This window comes from Pantherophis guttatus, chromosome 8 (assembly GCF_059756535.1).
Source record: "Pantherophis guttatus breed Tessera chromosome 8, ASM5975653v1, whole genome shotgun sequence".
NCBI classification, from domain to species: Eukaryota; Metazoa; Chordata; class Lepidosauria; order Squamata; family Colubridae; genus Pantherophis; species Pantherophis guttatus.
In genome coordinates this window covers 45,580,753-45,601,695 of record NC_142070.1, presented here as the reverse complement: position 1 = coordinate 45,601,695, position 20,943 = coordinate 45,580,753, and the positions used below count along the sequence as shown (strand labels likewise).

The following is a 20,943-nucleotide window of genomic DNA, read 5'->3' as shown; positions in this document are numbered from 1 at the left end:
GGACTGTAAAGGAGTATATGAGTCTAAATGCTAAGTGTTCTGTCTGCTCTGCTAAATAGCCAGCTTCTGGAGCAGCCCATCGGGAAAGGCAAGGCTGCCTCCTCACAAGTAATTAGGCTGACCTTCACTGCTCCTGCCTTTTCTCTGCCGTACGTGTTCTCAGATGAGGTGCAGAAGGCAGTTCCAATTCCACCTCTCTGATCAGCTGCAGCTGCATGCTATCCCCACCTGAAGCATCAGCACTGTCCTGCTGCAGCTGTGCTTCAGCCAAATCACTCTCAGCTGGCTGCTTGTTCAGTTTCTCTTCCATCAACCTCTCACCTTTACTTGGACTCACAGCCCCTGCCTCAGAGCCATTGATCAACTTACCTCCTGATGTTCCTGGGATTGGTTCATCCTTCTCAGAACTAATGCCCAGAAAGGCATCTGGGGAAATCATCAAACAATGCCATTTCCAATCTAGGTGTCAGATGTCCAACAAAGCCCTTAAAAAATAAGAAATTAGTTAACAAATATATAGCTTAATCATTCCATACCTCATCTCTTAAGCATAAGCAAATCCAGTACATGACTTTTTTTCAGTCCAGATGTCAATAAGGCCAAAAAGAACTGCCCAAAATATTATGTCCCATATAAACCATGATCAAGTATGACAACTTTATATTCCTGCCTTTTGTATAAAATTAATCTTGTTCCTTAATCCACTGAAATGATTATTGACCTTAATTTTTCAAAACTGTGACAAGTCTCTTTCTAAGTCCAGCAAGAAAAAAATTATTCCAATTGTTCTCTTGGATTGACATTTTTATTTCCTTATTAATTTTTAAAGCCTCATCCAGTTTTTTTTCTAAAGCAGTAATAAAAGCTTGTTTATATTGCTCTCCATATTTAAACCAGATTTCGTTGCAAATTCTTTTTTCTATAACAGCTTCTTTTAGAAAGACTGTAAGAATACAGAATGTAACTGATGTTGTTGAAGCCCCATTACAATTCTTCAAAAAATATCTCTGAATGGCATTACAATTTGTCTATTTTGTTATGTTTCCAAAATCAGTAATAATTTTTCTTCTCCAAAAATGCTTTCATTCTTTAAAATTCATTTTATAAAGTCTTAATATTTGAAATCAAATATTCTACTGTTTTCTGTAGCCAAATAGCCTTGATTTTTGCTGTTTATTTTAAATTCTTAAACTTATTTCATTTTCTTATATTAAAGATTGAAAGCAGTCACACAGTGTTTCCAATTCTTTTCATTTTGAAGGTGTCTAACTTCTTTAAAGTAGTTAATTGGCAATTTCCTAAAGTGGTTAGCAAAGAAAATGTGTCTGCAGCTGGAGCAAGAATAGTAAATTCTCTAATCTCCTGATTCTTCCAGAGACTGCTGCCTTGCAGCCTCTCTTATGAGACATCTGTATGTACCCTCTCCCTTCTTCCAAAGGGGGATCAAAGGAGTCAATCTGCTTGTCCAGTCCTTGTTCCTAACTGCAGTTGTTGGCTGTGCTTTCTCAAAGCTGTCTTCAGTCTGTCATGTTCCTGAGGAAATCCCTTCAGGTCATTTTTTCTAGATGATATATGAAAGTCAAACACTACTAATTTTGGTATGGGGGTTTTTCAGACTGAAACCATGTAACAGGATTATATTTTATTGACTTTTTCTGATGTTCCCCTTTCTAAGTTAATTCACTTTAGGCTAACAAATCAATATTTTTTAAAATGAAAACTTGATTTAAATGGTTAATGAATAGAACATTTGCTATATCATTTTGTATAAATATGTTTTCCTGTTCACATTTATAGATGAACTTTGTGTAACTTTGAAGCAAAACAGAAGCTCTTATAATCAATTTTCTGTCCATCATAGTTTCAAAAGAGATGTGAAATTATTTAGTTTCTTATCTCTAACATTTTCAAGAGTGTAGATATTCAGACTAAGAAAATGTTTTCTATATTTCTTTTTACATCAAAACATGTTCTTATTTTAATATCCATTATTTCTATCCTATAGAGTGGCTTCCTACTTAAGTAAAAGAATGGAAAATCCTTCTGGGTATTTAACACAAAACCACAAACTAAAACAAGAGCTACAACTAACCATTTAAACTTTCATTCCACCACATTTATTGATATTAGAAAGTGTGTGTAAAGATTGGAACTTCAGTTGTTTTTATCTTTTAAATATTTGGGAATAGTTTTCCCAATGAAACTTTTTCTATAAAAGTTTCTATAAAAATCAGTATAAAGAGATGATTATAAGTTCCATTGAGGTTATTTAATAAAAATAATACTTTAGACTGCCTATATTTAATTAGAAAATTGCTATGTTAATATTTTGTAATATTTCAAGCAAATTATTAAGATATTAAGTGTGTTTCATAGGAGAAGGACAAATTCCCTTATTTTTTCAATCTTTAGGTATTCATAAATAGAAGAGTTTTCTTGATTTTGGAAATGGAAATGTCAGCAAGCTCTGTGATTCTTAATTTTTCATCTCAAGACAAGAATAAACATGCTGCTGCTGTCTAGTAGCAGTCAACCAACTTTCAGAAAAACAGGCAAAAATATTTTAAAAGCTTTGTAATGCTCCATTAAAAAAACAACGGAGGCAATTGTTTCTTGTATAGTAAGACAGGTATTATTGACATTGGAGGGATACAAATTGAAAGGAATATGTTCTTTTTTAAAAAAATAACATGCTAATCTTCCATATTTCCTTTCAGTTATCTCCCGGACAGCGTACTAAGTAGAAAAGGAATCATATCAGTCTACCAATACAAATGGAGATGCATTCAAAAATATTTTAAACTTCTGTTTCCCTATTTTAGTGTACATTGCCTAAATGTTCCCAACAGTCAGGAATATGACTGTATTTACTTTGTAAGTTTTCATGTAGTTTTTTTTCTTTCATGGCCAAACTGCAAAACCACCCAAAAGAAAACATATAACTTCTGTTTATTGAAATGCTAACACCAAAAAGAGAGAGATGGCAATAAGACGTATTTTCTGGATAAAAGAAAGGAAAATATGGATCCTGCAGAAAAGAAGGAAGGAAGGAAGGAAATCAACAATTATTTCAAATGAGGGTGTTTGTGGATTATAATTTTTTTGCAAAATTAATATTGAATTGGAAATGTACATGTACATATTCATACACATGCAACCCCGAACTCAATAAATCAGTCCAAATTAAGCAGCATGTTGTCCTTTCCTGTTAAAAGCTACTTCAAAGACTTGACAGAATTTAATTCCCAGAGCATGATTATCACCAAAATTTGAGTAAGTGAACCAGATACTATACAAAGAGTTAGTTTTTGCAAACCCATATGGAATTAAGTAGTTTCACAAGAATTTCATCCAGCAAGAGCATCACTAAGGCACTGCCTGGGGACTAGAAGTGATAGCAAGCTGAGATATCATGACATTTTATCTTGGACATTTTTCTGAAGTCTTGTGAGCCAGTGTCATTCTAGTATGACCACTTCAGTAAGTAATTCATTTACTCAGAATAATAAGATATTATTGTAAGAATAGTATTTACCGAACTTCCAGTTTGACATCGCAGTGAGACAGTTGGGGAAATAGCAGGCTCTGATGAGTCCCACGAAAACCCCAGCTGCCGAACCGCCGCCGATGAGTCTTTGGACCGAACCTGTCTTGCAGGGATGGGGGAAGAAGAGGGGCACCTCGGACAACCGAGAGAAACAGGCAAGTTCCTCGGAGGTCAGAGGGAACCCTCTGTGAGTTGGCGGCTGGGGCCAGCAGCCATGGCAGCTGCCACAAAGCTGGGACAACCGGGCAAGAAAAGTGCTGGAGGAAAGCGGAGAGCTCTTTGAAGCCGGGTGAGTGACAACAGCCCAGGCTCGTACCAACGTTTGGAGCATTATTAACAATTAGAAGACCCCTAGCCTAAAACAGCAGCTATGCAACAAAGGGGCTTTGGAAAAAAAATTAAAACTACAACTTTAAAGAGACAAAGACCTGAGAAAGAACTAATTTTAGAACAGAACTAAGAGAATTAATCTGGAGATATGGTTAAAAGAGTAAACACTTTAAAATTTGTACTGGATTCTAAAAAGAAAAAAAAAGATTTGATATTTTTTTAATTAAAAGAAGAAGAAATAAATTGGATGGTTATATAATGATAAATAAAATGGAGTCTTGCATGACTAACGGGAAATGAGGATTATAGAGAGACATCATCTGGCGTAAAGAGGAACTTTGCAACTTCCCTTTGTTATGGGAAACTCTGAGCTTTACAGATAAAAATTACTGAACTCTGTGGAGGAGGATTTTTCTCTCCTGTATGCAGGCAGCTTGATTATGGTGAAAAGAAAAGAAATCTACAATGGAACTCCTACAGTTGAAATAATAATAATTCAAATGCTGGCGCAGGAATAGAAGAAGGATTAAGCGCAGCCTCAAAAGAAAAAGATTTGATACATCATATCTGGAATAAAAATAAGAAAAGAGAATTAACTTGATTTATGGAGAACAAAATTAAAAACTAGCAAAATGAAAGGAAATATATGTTTGCAGGCGAGGAAAGGAAGATAATGTGATTAAAAATAAAATAAAGTAAAGATGGATTGTAATGATAAAAGGGAGGTTTTCATAGAAATTAAGAATGTAAAAAGAAATGAATATATGTAAAGATATGTTTGATGCAAGAACTATGTTTTAATGTTAAAATGTTAAGGAAAAGAATAAGGATAAATATGATTAATTGAAAATGTTAAAAGGAATTTATAAATACAGTTAAAGATATGTTAAATACAGTTAAAGATATGTCTCAATGTTAAAATGTCATGAATGTCATGAAAAAGGATACAGAAAAATAAGATTAGGTGAAAAAGCAAGGCATAGATGGATGGAAACAACAAAGAAAGGTTTAAGTAGAGATTGATAGTTAAACCAATTATGAATATACTGTGTTTAACAGCCAAAAAGTTATAATATGCTGTGTTGAACAGCCAAACAAAACGACTATGCTGTGTAACAGCCAAAACAAAACTGAATATTCCGTGTAATGGCCAAAAAAAAATAAAAATGAATATGCTGTGTTCAACAGCCAAAAAATGGAATATGCTGTGTAACGGCCAAAAAACAAAAATTACTATGCTGTGTTTAACAGCCAAACAAGAAAGGGCATGCTGTGTAACAGCCAAAAAATTTTTTAAAAAGATACGCTGTGTTCAACAGCCAAAATAAATGGTTATGCCGTGTTTAACAGCCAAGAAATAAAAAGGATTGGTTTAACAACAAAGATAAAGACAATAATGCTGTTTTTTTTTTAAGGAAAATATAAAATGAGGTGGCATGATTAAAGTGAGGAGGTGTATGTTGAGAGTGATAGTTAAGATAAAATGAATAAATTAGGTTCAATAATAGAAATAAAGAGTATAAATCTTGAGTTTAATAGTTAGAAATAAAATGGGTATGTTGAAATTAAATATTTTTGAAATGTTTAATATAATTGTATGATTTATATTGTTAAAATATATCCATCTAAGCAAGTGAAAGAGAAAAATGGATTGAAATTTGGTTTGGATTTAAGATCTAAGTAACTGGTTTTTGGGGATAATGGCATTGTTATATAGATAGATTCGAGGGAAATACTTGTTTAAAATATTTAGTTGTGTTAATTGAAAAATAAGATTTGTTAATGATTTGCTTTAAAATGTGACCAGAGCAAAAGCTTAGTTTTGAAAAGATGTGTTTTATGTTTTTTGTTTTAAAAATTAAAAAAATATATTAAAAAAAAAGAAAGAATAGTATTTACCCTTTTCCATCAGCAGTGGCTTAGGAGGGAGAAGAGGGAAGACTGCATTCATTAATAGGTAGGCTGAGATAAGACAGCTACTTATCTAATGGGAGGTTGGGAATGTCTAGAAAAATGAGGTTCATTTTAAAGAAAATGAAATATTCTACCAAAACAGCACCTAGAAGTAAATAATCGATTATTAGCGTATTTCATGATGAAACATTTTCTGGTTCAGGATGCTGGTTTGTATACAGAGGTTGGCATTGGTTGTCAGATTTACCTTCTCATTTTTTCTGTAATTTTCCCAGTAATGCAGAACAAAGCATATTTTATTACAAGGGTGGAATATTTGAAATTACTTGTGATACACACACACTGATTGTGATGCTCTTGGTGTTTTGCCAACTGATCACGTATTTATACTTTCGTGCTAATATATAAAGAAAATCTTTATGGTAGTTTCTGTCAGCTTTGCTAAGAAGAAAACTAGAAATAGTCTATTTTTCATAGGAAAGGTTCCGATGGAGAAATAGCCTTGACAGAAATGTTTTTAGAATATAAACGTCATCCTGGATATCTCAGAATGCTTGAGTATTCAGTAAACATTGTACGATGTGCTATTAATTGACTCTAAAACTAATGTTACTTTCTAAATACTGGTTATGATTATATGTAGCAGCAGTCACCAACCTTTTTGGCACCAGGGATCGATTTTGTGGAAGACAATTTTTCCATGGACCGGGGGGGGAGCATGCAAGCTAGGTCCTTCACAGTTTACAGTAGGATTCGTGCTACTATGAAAATCTAATGCTTGATAAACTGAGGTGGAGCTAAGGCATTGATACTAGCACAGGGGAGCAGCTGCAAATACAGATGAAGCTTCGCTCACTCGCTGGCAGCTCACTTCCAGCTGTATTGCCTTGTTGGTAAAAAGCTACAGTTGGGGATCCCTGACCAGTAGCAAGTGTTGTTTGTTTTGTAATGTCTTGATCAATCTTAAAAATATATTATTTTTTTATTTCTTTAAATTTCAATCACTTGTTTTGACTTTGTAGCATTGTAGGGAAAATCATTTTCTTCTGCACTGAGAGAGAGGGACAGACAGACAGACAGATCCATCCAAACTTGGTCTGTTCCAAGTAATATCATCACAGGCTTCATGGAAAAAAACCTGCTTTTAGCATTTACTCTTCTGTATATTTAATATATTTAATATAATAAATGAATTTAGTCTATATGTAGATATCTTTATTATTTTCAATTATTTCTCCCAAAAAGCTATCTGTAACTGTGACAGCATCTTTAGGAACAATAAAAAATATATTACGTTAAATTTTAAGTTTTTGTCTGCTCTGAATACAGTTTGCTAAATTCAGTGAAATAAACCTAAATTGGGAGGTTTATGAATGCTTTTTACATATCTTCATTACCTTTTCCTCAAGGCTTTATATTATTTTTCCTCTGAAGAGTTTTTTCTTCCTATAAGCCATAATATCTTGACTCTCTTAACATCTGCTTTGGTGTGTCAATTACTTCTTTCTGCTCTAGAATCAGTCCTAGATTTCTATCTAAATAATTCTTAACAACATGCATTCATTTTCAGCAATAGCAGCATACTGATGATTCCAATCAACCTCCAAGTTCAACTATTAAAAACCCATTCAAATCTGTTAGAGGTATACATAAACCTAAACAAATGTGTTATATTTCAGAAGTTCCACTGGACTGTTCTGAGTGGCCTGCACTGTTCTACTAACAGTAGAAATAGAAAGAATCTCTAGTTAGCTACAAACTCTTATAGGTGTCAGCGTTGCTGGAATGTGTGTTAATTTCCAGTAGCCATCAATACTGATTTACATTTTGTATCAATATGATATAAAGTTATATCTTATATATGGTATAAATACAGTTCTCTTCTCACGCAATATCCAGTTTTCCTTTCTGTCCTCTGCTTTCCATTCTATTCTCTTCCTGCTTCAATCATCTTTTATTGCTAAAATATAATTTATTCAGGTAGCAGAAAACCTGACAAGAATCATTTCAGTATTTCAAAGAGACCTCGCTTTAAATGAGGGTGGTAAGTTCCTCTAAAAATTTCCAAAATAATGCATTTTCCAGACTTAGTATTAAAATCAGCTGAAATCTGTGTAGCTCTTGCTTCCTTGATCTTTCCCACTTGTGTGAGGTTTGGCACAGCCTTTGCTGTATGGTATGGGGCCTTACCTTTCCTCTCATAAAGGTTGCTTGACCTCCCGAATTCTTTTCTGCAGGTAAACAGTTCCATAAACTTTTGGGAATGAACATTTTGGCCAAGTTGAACACACACACACACACACACACACACACACACACACACACACACAAAGAGTTAACACTATGAAATTCTTTGATAAGTTTAAGAGATGAATTTGAACTAGAAGCATTTTCTTTTTTATCTTGTTCTTGCTGCTTAGCATATTATTTTTAAGAAAAAGGTCTTCAAATCCCCATCATCTATATCAAAGTCCATCTCTAGCCTGTGAAAGTTACACAGTGTTTTTTTTTTCCTTAATCTACTTCACACTGAAGAAACATATTATGGGCTGTGTACACTGACTGCTGAAATGGGTATTTAATCAATGCACCCTCCATCCTATTATTTATTTCTTTGGAATATTTGCAAATTTTCTTCTCTTGACTGTTAAGAGAACAGTCCGTTTCCCTGTAGTTCGCAATGACTAGCAGTCTAAAATCCGCAGGGACTCCATTACCTTTTTTTAACCACTAAGGTTTGTCTCATACTAAATTTGTATTGATACATGAATTGGATATTTGTGGTCTGAATTTTTCAAGTTTAATAATAAAACAAATTCGACTGAAAATTAGGAGCATTGTTATTTAACTTCTTTTTCCTAAAGGTATTTTTTTCACTGCAGTAAGTTTTTATTTGGTACAGGAGACTGATGTTTATCTGAATTAGGGAAGTTTTAAACAGAATCATCTGTAAACACATTGATGTTCTAAATATGTTTTGTTATCATCTCTATTATCCCTTGCTATTTCTGTTAAATTCTTTTTAATTAGATAATGGTAGCATGCACTTTTAATTCATATTTGTAAATCTTGTTAATGCTGTACAGGAAACAGAAGACAGACTTATGAGAAAGAAATATATGTTTTACTCTAAATAGTTTTGTTATCTACTCTAGATTAATTCAAAACTGGTTTTACAGTATATGAAGGCACTTCCTATTGTTCTCACTAGCAGTTTAATTTTAAAAAACACATAAAAAACGAGAGTAGAAGTATTTCAAATAGCAAACAGAACAAAAGAAGCACATCTACACAATGTGAAGAAATATTTGCATATGTAGCATGATACTGAAGTTAAGAATTTTACAAATGAAGGGCTTTGTCTTAATAATCTTTAATTCTGTGTATCTATTACACATACCCCTTCATGGATCACTGCCTTGTCATGATGAAGGGGCTTGCATAGCTCAATGAAGCTATGAGCTATGCCGTGCAGGGCCACCCAAGACGGACAGGTCATAGCAGACAGCTCTGACCAAACGCAATCCACTGGAGAAGGAAATGGCAGCCCACTCCAGTATCTTTGCCATGAAAACCCCATGGAGAGTACCAAAAGGCAAAAAGGTATGACGCTCGAAGATGAGCCCCTCAGGTAGGAAGGTGTCCAGTATGCTACTGGGGAAGAGCAGAGGGCTAGTACTAATAGTGCCAGAAAGAATGAAGCAACTGGGTCAAAGCTGAAAGGACACTCAGCTGTGAATGTATCTGGTGGTGAAAGAAAAGTCCAATGCTGTAAAGGTCTATTCTCCATAGGAACCTGGAATGTAAGATCCATGAATCAAGGCAAGCTGGACGTGGTCAAACAAGAGATGACAAGACTGAACATCAACATCTTAGGAATCAGAGAATTAAAATGGACAGTAATGGGTGAATTTAATTCAGATGACCATCAGGTATACTATTGCGGACAAGAATCCCTCAGAAGAAATGGAGTAGTCTTCATAGTCAATAAAAGAGTAGGAAAAGCAGTACTGAGATACAATCCCCAAAATGACAGAATGATCTCAGTTCGAATCCAAGGCAAACCATTCAACATCACAGTAGTCCAAGTCTATGCCCCAACCACTGGTGCTGAAGAGGATGAAGTTGACCGGTTCCATGAAGCCCTACAACACCTTATAGAAATAAAACCAAAAAATGATGTCCTTATCATCATGGGGGATTGGAATGCTAAAGTAGGAAGCCAAACAATAACTGGAATAACAGACAAGTTTGGCCTTGGAGTACAAAATGGAGTAGGGCACAGGATGATAGAATTTTGTCAAGAGAATAAGATGGTAATAGCAAAAACTCTTTTCCAACAATCCAAAAGATGACTCTACACATGGGCATCACCAGACCGTCAACACAAAAATCAGATTGATTATGTGCTCTGCAGCCAAAGATGGAGAAGCTCTATACAGTCAGTAAAAACAAGACCATGAGCTGACTGTGGCTCAGATCATGAGCTTCTCATTACAAAATTTAGGCTTAAATTGAAAAAAATAGGGGAAAGCACTAGGCCACTCAGGTATGAACTAAATCATATCCCTGATGAATATACGGTAGAGGTGACAAATAGATTTAAGGAATTAGATCTGATAGACAGAGTGCCTGAAGAACTATGGACAGAAGTCTGCAACATTGTACAAGAGGTAGCAAGTAAAACCACCCCAAAGAAAAAGAAATGCAAGAAAGCAAAATGGCTGTCTGAGGAATCTTTAGAAATAGCTCAGGAAAAAGGGGAAGCGAAAGGGAGAGAGAGGGAGGAAGAAAAAGAAAGATACACCCAATTGAATGCAGAATTCCAGAGAATAGCTAGAAGAGATAAGAATTCCTTCTTAAATGAACAGTGCAAGAAATTTTCTTCAAGAAAATTGGAGATATGAAGGGAATATTTCATGCAAAGATGGGCATGATAAAGGACCAAAATAGCATCCGGCCCTCTCAATTCCTGGCAAATAGAGGGGGGAGTAATGGAGGTAGTGACAGATTTTATTTTCCTGGGCTCCAAGATTACTGCAGATGGGGACTACAGCCAAGAAATTAAAAGACACTTGCTCCTGGGGAGGAAAGCTATGGCAAATCTAGACAGCATACTAAAAAGTAGAGATATCACCCTGCAAACAAAAGTGCGTATAGTCAAGGCTATGGTTTTCCCAGTTGCAATGTATGGCTCTGAAAGTTGGACCATAAGGAAGGCTGAGCACCAAAGAATTGAGGCCTTTGAACTATGGTGCTGGAGAAGACTCCTGCAAGTCCCTTGGACTGCAAGGTGATCAAAGCAGTCAATCCTAGAGGAGATCAATCCTGACTGTTCTTTAGAAGGCCAGATCCTGAAGATGAAAGTCAAATACTTTGGCTACCTAATGAGAAGGAAGGACTCACTGGAGAAGAGCCTAATGCTGAGAACGATTGAAGGCAAAAGAAGAAAGGGACAACTGAGAATGAGGTGGCTGGTTGGAGTCACTGAAGTGTTGTGGTCTGCGGGCGGCCTGTGGATCTGGCAGCAGAGTCGGACAGTGAGGAGGTTGGGGAGGAACATGGGCCAGTCCTGGAGTCGGGGGAAGGCTCGGACGAGGGCTCTGCATCAGAGGCAGAGAGGGGGCCAGGACCACCTGGGAGTTATGTTCTGCGTCCAGAGCCTCATAGTCAGACATCAGCGAGGCAGAGGAACAAGGAGAGCCTGTTCCCAGTGTGTGCATGCACAGAGCTGCCAGAAGGCAAGAACAGTTAAAATAAAAGAGATGACTCAGGAGTAGGGTTTGGAGATGATTGGCCCCTCCCATAAGACATAAAGGAGGAGTAAAGGCACGTGAGCCTTTGCAGGAAGCAACCTTGTTCATGCTAGTTGGTTTAAATTCTGAAGTTCCGTTTTGACTCTGTACTCCGTGTGGCCTTGCAAAGCTAATTGCCAAGGGAGATAAACATGGGTGCATATCAGCCTTATCCCGAAGGACTGTGGCAGACTTCTGACAGACTCTTTACCAACTCTTTGTGACTCATTACGGGCTGTGAATGAACAATAATTCACAGCCGTTGAAATAAAAAGAGGGTTTGGGGGACTAATCATGTGCTTTTTACTGTTTTAGGAAGCCTAGGTCAGAACATAAAGCAGTCGGTGTGAGATTAAATGGACTCCAGGAGATGGTAGAGAACAGTAAGGCCTGGAGGAATGTTGTCCATGGGGTTGCGATGGGTCGGACACAACTTTGCGACTAACAACAACATTACACATAAGAACTGCTACTATGATAATCTCATAGAATGTTCTGCTTTGTGGTTACAGAGTAACAGTTATTATTTGTGCTATGTTGTTTCTGATTGCTGGAATATGTTTGATATTCTTGTGCTAATTACACAACATATGTCTAGATAAACAAAGTGTGAATTCTTTTTCAGATAAATACATTAAATGGAAGGTGAAGCTTTCTTAATATACAAATGTTTACTGTTGTAAGTTTTGTATCATTAAACAGGGCTTACAATTTCTACTAATTGTTTTACTTACCTGTTTATATAAGAATTAGCTTCTCATCTGTGTGTTTGTGTCTGTGTCTAAATTTGTTTATAAAAATATAATCCTTTATAAAAATTATAGAGTTAATATTTTGCCTAACAAAATTGGACATACAGTAGGTAAATAGTTAATAAAAATAACTAAAATGTAATCTCTTATCAAAATGAAAATATAGTGCATCCTATAACATTTTATTAAAAGTGGAAGTTATAGGATTTGAGTTTGAAAATGTTTTAAGTACATTTCTTTAATCTGTTACTTTTTTTCTTCAGTAATTCCTTCAAATTTTTAACGTTCATTGAATGATCTGATTAGTAGCTTAGTTCAAACTAATCTAAATGTTTGACAATTTACTGAAAAAATTAATAAAAGCTAATATTTTATATTTTTAAATTTTCAGGTAAATTAGGATTTACACAGGAAAATAACACTATAGATTCTGGAGAACTTGATATAGGTCGAAGAGCAACACAAGATGTTCCACCTGGGATCTTCTGGCGGTCACAAGTCTTTATTGATCAACCACAGTTTCTAAAATTCAATATCTCCCTTCAGAAAGATGCTTTGATTGGAGTATATGGCCGAAAAGGTTTACCACCTTCACATACGCAAGTAAGAGTTGTTTTTAATGAAAGTAATATTCATAACTTCACATCTTTAGAAATGGTTATTTGGGGTTTCAAAATTTTATAGTTTATTTTTTATTATTTCATATATTGTGCCAAAGTCATAATATTGGCCCTTCTGAATCATAATTTTACAGCATATACTTATGCTTCTAAAAAGATCAGAACACCCAAACGTGAGCTCTCACACACACAAATATATACTTCCCTGGTTCATAGAAAAATAACATACATTTTTTCAGAAATCTTAAGATAAATTATATGATAAGATATAACTGCCACATTTTAATGATACTTTAATATGAAATAAACTTGATTACGTTTATAATTGTTTTTTAAATAAATATTTTAACAAAAAGCATTACTTATTTCTTAATAAAAATCAAAGGAACTTGAGATCAAATGTGCATTTTTATAAATAATATTTATATGTTATTCATTTCATCCTTCAAAAACCTTTATGATTGCATTTACTTTATTTTCATTTTCCTTTGCTATATTGCTGTAAGAAGTGATATTTTGCAGTTTTTGTGTATGTGTGTTTGTACCAATATTCTCAGATGTAGCTGAATGAGACTACCTCTTACATTTTGTGTCTGTGTCAGAACAATCTTAGTTGCACAGCTCTGTTTTCTCAGACATCACAAATAAGTCAGCCTGAAATAATTGATAGTGGCTGACCATTCAAAAATAGTCAATGGTAGTTTCGAGTTGGTATGACACATTCTTAGAATGTTGGTTTTACTGCAACAAGGCAGTCAATATGTTTATCTAAAGAAACTACAAAATAACAGATGACTTTGGTACTTTGAAACAAAAATGAATAAACTCTTAAGTCACTTGTCTAAAACTAACACGTATAAGGAGTTTGTAAAAATTATAATTTGCTGCAAATAGCAGCCAGTAGCACTAACTCTGCAACAAAGATTTCCAAATTTTATTTTAATAAGATAGTTCCAATGCTCATTGAATGCTTATAACTTAATACATGTTGTTATTTCCAGTGTTGCTGCCAAGATCTGGAAGAAAGTTATTATAATGAAATAAGGCAGATGAAAAACAGAAAGGAAAAATGTGTTAATATAGAATTTAGCAATGTATGCTGTTCACTGCTGCTTTTTGAATTTTTTAAAATAGCTATGTGACTGCTGAGTCAACAGGATTGTTGTTTTTTAGTACTCATTAATCAGGCTAGTGCTCCTTCACAATTACATATAAAGAGAAATAAAATAAACTATTATAAACAAATCCTGTAAATGATCTGCATCAGTCAGTCAGTCATTGAGTATTGAGACACAATGATTGTCATTACAAAGTTTCTCTTCTAAAGTCTGCTGCCTTGTTTTCACTTAAAAATCTGAACTATACAGATTATACAGGCAAAAAACAATGAGCAAAACCCAGAAATGACATTGACATAGTGAACTAAACTAACATTTGAACTAAACAATAGGAATCTTACTTTTGACAAACTGGGATATGAAGGGAGTAAGTAGACTGAGAAAGAATCCTTCTGTGCAGAAAACCTTAAGAAAAACTACTCAAAGAATAACTATTTTAAGCAAGGTAGTTGGCTTTAAAAGTTGCAATCCCTGAATAATGAGTTCTAGTGGTCAGTGGATTTATAATCCTTTTCCCTCTGATATCAGCAAAATGATAAATGATGGCTAATACCTTCCCTGATGCATTTAAGGCTTCTGCTTCAGTCATGACAAGCGCATAATAAACTGCAGCTTGCTGCCAGTTCTGAATAGGAAGCAAAATCTCAGGATGCTATTTGAGAGAGCAAGCAATCTCCCTTCATGGTCACCCATTGAGCTATCAGTAAACTGCCTGTAGCTCAGAGTTACTTGACACGTAACGCGTCTTTAAAGACAATTTATTTTCCATCACTCTGATGCTCATATAGAAAACTTCCGGTAAAATTACCCATCATGTTAATGGTATTTGAAACAAACATATATTAATGCTATTTAAAGGTAGATTCTAGTCTCCTTCAGATGTTTCTTTTTATTTATTTTTTTATTGTTTGTCTTTTTATTACTGTTGCTAGCCAGTCAGAGTTGTATACTACAAAATAGGTGGCCTTATAAATACCCAACGCAAAAATAAATACCCATACCATAAAAAGAATAAATTTTGCTATCTACCTTCACTTACCTGGTTAAAAGCAAGACCAAACTATACAATATTTGGAAGGGAAACATTTTTTCTAGCATACAGGTCTAAAATCATTTAAGATTTTACAGATTGAAATCAATTTCTTCTTAAAATCGCAGGGGCCAAATTTCAATGATATATCCTTCTTTTCCTTGAAACTTGATCAGACATGGAGACAAGAAATAAAATTACAATAATGCATATTGGTTTTAGAATAAGTAAGTGTACTGTTAATAAGCAAGGTGCAAGACATATCCTGAAAATGAAAGTACAATGCCTCTGAATTTGTTCTTTTAAATAAAACTTTATTCTTAATATTCCAATATTTGTTTTAATTTTCAATCACATCATTTAGATGAACATAGCCTACTCGTTATGTATAATATATAAATGTACTACATATATAAAATGTATAAATGTACCCAGTGCCAGTGAACTGTGCGCTTCTTGCCCATCCCTGATTTATATGGATGCATTATATTATTACACTGCTGTAAAAAATATCCAGGCAAAGTAATGCAATTTCACATTCTTAAGCTTTGAAAGGCTTCACCTCTTTTTTCACAATTTGCAGAAATATATTAATAATTAACAAAGAAATTTGGTTTAATTTTGTGTAATAATTTTGGAAAAGTTGATTTTGCATAAACGTTTGATAACCAATTTGTTTCTTTAAAAAAAAAAAGGTGCTTCTGACAGCAGTGTAATATTTAAACCGAAATAACAACTTTCTTATTTATATTTTTTTCTTGTGAAAAAGAATATATAGTAACCATGTTTTTGGCAATGGATTGTTCAATCTATTAATCCACAGCACCCATGTATTCTCTATTTTTATATTCTTAGTTGTGTCCAAATATTAAGATTGTTGTTTATCTTTAGCAAAATACAAATCAATATGATACACTTCAGCTATAAATATATGCTTTTTTAAATATCTCCAGGTTATTTTAAAAGATGCTACTCAAGTTGTGTGTTACACATTTTGTTAGCAATTAAAGCAAAATCGATTCAAGCCAACAAGTCTTGTTTCAATATATTTTTTAAATGATATACTTATTACTGAGAACAATATAACTATAGGTTTGAAAATTAATTACATAATGCATGTGATTCATTTTTTCCCTCTTGCAGTATGATTTTGTAGAACTTTTGGATGGGAGCCGATTGATTGCAAAGGAGCAGCGTAACCTTCTTGAGACAGAGAGAGCAGGCAGACAGACAAGATCTGTTAGCCTTCATGAAGCAGGGTTCATTCAGTATTTGGATGCTGGGATCTGGCACCTGGCTTTTTACAATGATGGAAAAAATGCAGAGCAAGTGTCTTTTAATACGATTGTTATAGGTAAGTAGAGTAATCACAATATTCTTTAAGAATTAATATTTTGAATATCTCAAAACTTCTAAACTTCAAATTTTCTAACATAACCTTTCTAACTATACATAATTATTAAACAAGAAATGCAATTCCATGTTAATTACAGACACAAGATATGAAATGTAGTAAAAAATGTGACATATAAAGCTTGTAAAATTTTATTCAAATGTGTTAGATTTTTATTTAAATATTTTTATTTATTCTCTTGAAGGCACACATACATTAGGTATATGATTTCTAAGGGTATGTTAATTTACTAACATTTATAGGTTATATAAAGAGGGATTTTTTGCTGCTTTATTTCAGTGCACTGATTGCTGCCTGTTAGAATTTTCTTCTTTTGGTAATTTCAGAGTCTGTGGTTGAATGCCCTCGAAATTGCCATGGAAACGGAGAATGTGTTTCAGGATCATGCCATTGTTTTGCTGGCTTTCTTGGCCCCGATTGTTCAAGAGGTATATAAACTGAATTCTTTCTTAAATAAGTTCAAATAAGAAGCAGAAAAAACAAGTAGTTACTAAGAAGCAAGAAAAAAAGATATTGAAGTACAACTTGTCAAGATGTACCTCTGCGTCTAAAGCTTGATTGAAAAGAATTATGTTAAGTTTTCTGTCATGTTTTATTTCACAGCAGCCTGCCCAGTATTGTGTAGTGGCAATGGGCAGTACTCCAAAGGACGTTGTTTATGCTATAGTGGTTGGAAGGGTACAGAGTGTGATGTGCCTACCACCCAGTGCATTGACCCTCAATGTGGAGGTCGTGGGATTTGTATTATGGGCTCTTGTGCCTGCAACTCTGGTTACAAAGGAGAAAACTGTGAAGAAGGTAAATAAGCAAATATTGATTTAGGATTGAACTATTATGCTAAACACTATATTCCACTACAGCGTATATTTGATCTAAACATAAGATAACATTAAGTAGATACCATGATGTTTTAATTTTAACAGAAACAAGTATTTCTGTGTGTTTCATTCATACATATAATCTTTCAAGCAGGTTAAATACAGAACTTAGAATATGTATTCTAGAATAGTAACTTTAATTGCTTTATTGATCTATAAATGTAAATTAATCTGTTTTAAGAGCACTGAAAGTAGAAAAAACTAAATTCTTGATAAAATACAGATTTTTTAAAAATATATTTTTTAATCTTGATTAACTGAACAACTGAAATGACTTAAGAGTATTAACACTACAGTTGTATAAACCTTGTGTTGTATCAAGTGAATAATTACAAAACTCTTTCTACTGGAGGGAAAAAAGTGTGGTCATTTTTGCTGAATTTATTTAGACAGAGAAAGCACAACTTTCCACTCTCAAATAAAATTGATTTTATTGATCAGCACACACAAAGTAATACAATTAAGTCTCTGGAATTAAATTTTCAGACCATTGACCCTACAAGTGTAACGTTTTATTGAGTCAAATTGCTAAATTAAATCTCATCATCTAAAGCACATTAAAGGGAATTAAGAAAGATAGAGCTGTGCAACTCATTTATTTCCTAAATAGGCTGTGGGTCAACCTGTAGCCTGCCTGCTTTTTTGGATCGGACAAATATATTTCTGGGTTGGATTAATTTCTCTTGTCTTTTTGCATTTCTTCTCTTCTTCTTCTTCTTCTTCTTCTTCTTCTTCTTCTTCTTCTTCTTCTTCTTCTTCTTCTTCTTCTTCTTCTTCTTTTTTTTGCCTACACATAGCCAAATTCTCCCTAACATCAGCAAAGAAGTATTGTGATACTTGGAAAAGGAAAGCAACAATTTTGTCTTTCCTCCATTTCATGGAGAATATTAATTTACACAGCAGACAAAATAAATGTTTAATGGAACATTTGTTATAAACAGTATAAATTAAATAACTGCATTGTTCTATTAATATTGAAAGATGATTAAAGAATAAGAAATGAATAAGAGGGTATTAAAAATAGTATGCCATAACTGAGGTCTAAAAGTAAAAACTGGTGTGTCCAAAACTGAAATTTAATCTTGTTAGAAAACTGAAGAAAAGTATAAATGGAAGGTGTAACAAATATTAATTCAGCATTTGGGAAATGTAAAAAGTAATTAAGGTTTTTTGATTATATGATAGATTATGAGTCAAAACAGATTCCTGTTCAGAATCAATTGTTCAAACTATTTACTAAGACTGTATTAGTATTATTCTTCTCATCCTTCCTATTACCTATCTCCTCCCACTTATGACTATAACCATGTTGCTTGTATCTTTACGATTTATATTGTTTTATTTGTTTCCTAATATGATTTGATTGCTTATTAGTAACCTATGACTATTACTAAGTGCTGTATCTTATGATTCTTCATGAATGTATTTTTTCTTTTTTTTTTCTTTTTATGTACACTGAGAGCATATGCACCAAAGACAAATTCCTTGTGTGTCCAATCACACTTGGCCAATAAATAATTCTATTCTATTCCTATTCTAGAATCATACCATGTAACTAGGCCTTTTGGTTTATTTCCAAAGTGACACAGCATTAGCACTGAGCTGACAGTATTTTCTATTTTTATATATTATATTGTATTTAACTTGTCTATAACACTTATTCATATATTTCCTTTGGCTGGAGAATTACTCATTGGGACATGTCACAAGTTGTCTAGTTTTCAGCATAATAGCTTTAAAGTGCCCTTTTCTTTAAATTCAAAATCAATATTGCAGAAACAAGGTTCTTTCTTTTGATGGTATCAAGCTCTTCAGGGCAAATTCAGCAAAAAAAGAACCACTTGGATTTCCAGAAATATCTTTATTACTAGTATGGAATTATAACAGAACTTGAAAGCCTACCAAAATAGTTCTCTACCTCAACCTATACATAGCATAATTAAGACAGAGTAAATTAGTCCTTTCTCACATTTTCCCCTCTCAGGAATCCTTTTGGTAACTGTCAGGCTCCTTTTTCCTTGTTCCCAGAGACTATTAGATATTTTATGAGAGGTAAACATTGTCTTCTCTGCTGCACCATCCAAGAACTCAGAAAATTGCCCAGTATGGGCTCAGAGCATCCTAAAATATTTGTGCTGTCTATCCAAGCAGTGAAAAAGGAACTGAGTGTTACACACTGTGATTCACTCTAATATCTGCTTCAGAGCCTTGCCATATTCGTCGCTTCAGTTGCAGTTGCTTATTGCAGAATTCAGTACTATGCAGTCTTAAGGCTGATTTAGAGTTCCCCACAACTACCTACAGTCATCATCACATGCCTATGCTGCAAAAGGGTTGATGGGTAAGCAGATGTTTCAAGATGTTTGAGTGGGCAGGAGCAACAGCAGAGAAGACCCTCCTGGACCCTGCCAGCCAGAATAATCAGTCTGACAGGACCTGCAGCATGCCTCCTCTGCCAGCACAAATGGTATGTGCCAATGCCAGTGGGGTGAGATGGTCCCTCAAGTAACCTGGACCCATGCCATGAAGGACTTTAAAGATGATTACCAACACCTTGAACTGCACCTAGAATAGAATAGAATTCTTTATTGGCCAAGTGTGATTGGACACACAATGAATTTATCTTTGGTGCATATGCTCTCAGTGTACATAAAAAGACAAGATACATTCATCAAGAATAAGGTACAAAACTTAATGATAGCCATAGGGTACAAATAAGCAATCTGGAAACAATATCAATATAAATCGTAAGGATACAAGCAACAAAATTACAGACAAACAGTCATAAGTGGAAGGAGATGGGTGATAGGAACAATGAGAAGACTAATAGTACTAGTAATGCAGCCTTAGTGAATAGTTTGACAGTGTTGAGGGAATTATTTGTTTAGCAGAGTGATGGCGTTCAGGAAAAAACTGTTCTTGTGTGAAGCAGTTCACCTGGTAACCAATGCAACTCATGGAGCAGTGATGTTACAGGGGCCATTCTTGGGCCCACCAAAACTACCCGTGCTGCTGCACTCTATACCTGCTGAAGCTTCTGAATGTACTTCAAGGGTAGACCATGTAGAGCAAATTACAATAGTCCAATCATTTAGCAACTAGCCAAAGATACGACAGTGTAATCCCTCAGACACATGATCACAATTACAGACACGAAGCAGGTACACAATAGGAAATACATATCTAAAGCAGTATATTTAGTTTCAAACCAGTAAGCACAATCATGCTCAATTTGGTTTGGCACTGATTTTAGGTACTAAAATTTTAGTTGCTAAACAAGGACTACATGCACTGACCAATTTTTAATTCCAAAATAAATATGTTCTTTACTAATCTGACTTTGTATCACTCTATGCAGGGAGGGTTTTTCAAGCCTTTCTTTCTTTACATCCATTTTCTTTCTTAAATTTATTCCTCCTGAGCCTTTCCATCACCGAAGAATTATTCAACTGGAAGATGCTTTCTCTCTGTAGATGAGTTTTAGCACAAAAGACAAATAGAATCAGCTACTATGTAAATTGTACTTCACTCTTTAGGCACAGATT

General features: G+C 34.3%; 1 protein-coding gene across 30 annotated transcripts in view; it reads left to right on the top strand.

The window, feature by feature from the left end:
- TENM3 (teneurin transmembrane protein 3) overlaps positions 1-20,943 on the top strand; it is a 1,586,501-nt gene that overhangs the window by 1,469,003 nt on the left and 96,555 nt on the right. For all 30 annotated transcript variants that reach the window (XM_087874734.1, XM_087874727.1, XM_087874726.1 and 27 more), the window contains 4 exons: positions 12,730-12,941; positions 16,250-16,460; positions 16,847-16,948; positions 17,124-17,318. In XM_087874734.1, the coding sequence (XP_087730860.1) occupies positions 12,730-12,941; positions 16,250-16,460; positions 16,847-16,948; positions 17,124-17,318 (720 nt within the window). The remainder of the gene's footprint in view (positions 1-12,729; positions 12,942-16,249; positions 16,461-16,846; positions 16,949-17,123; positions 17,319-20,943) is intronic.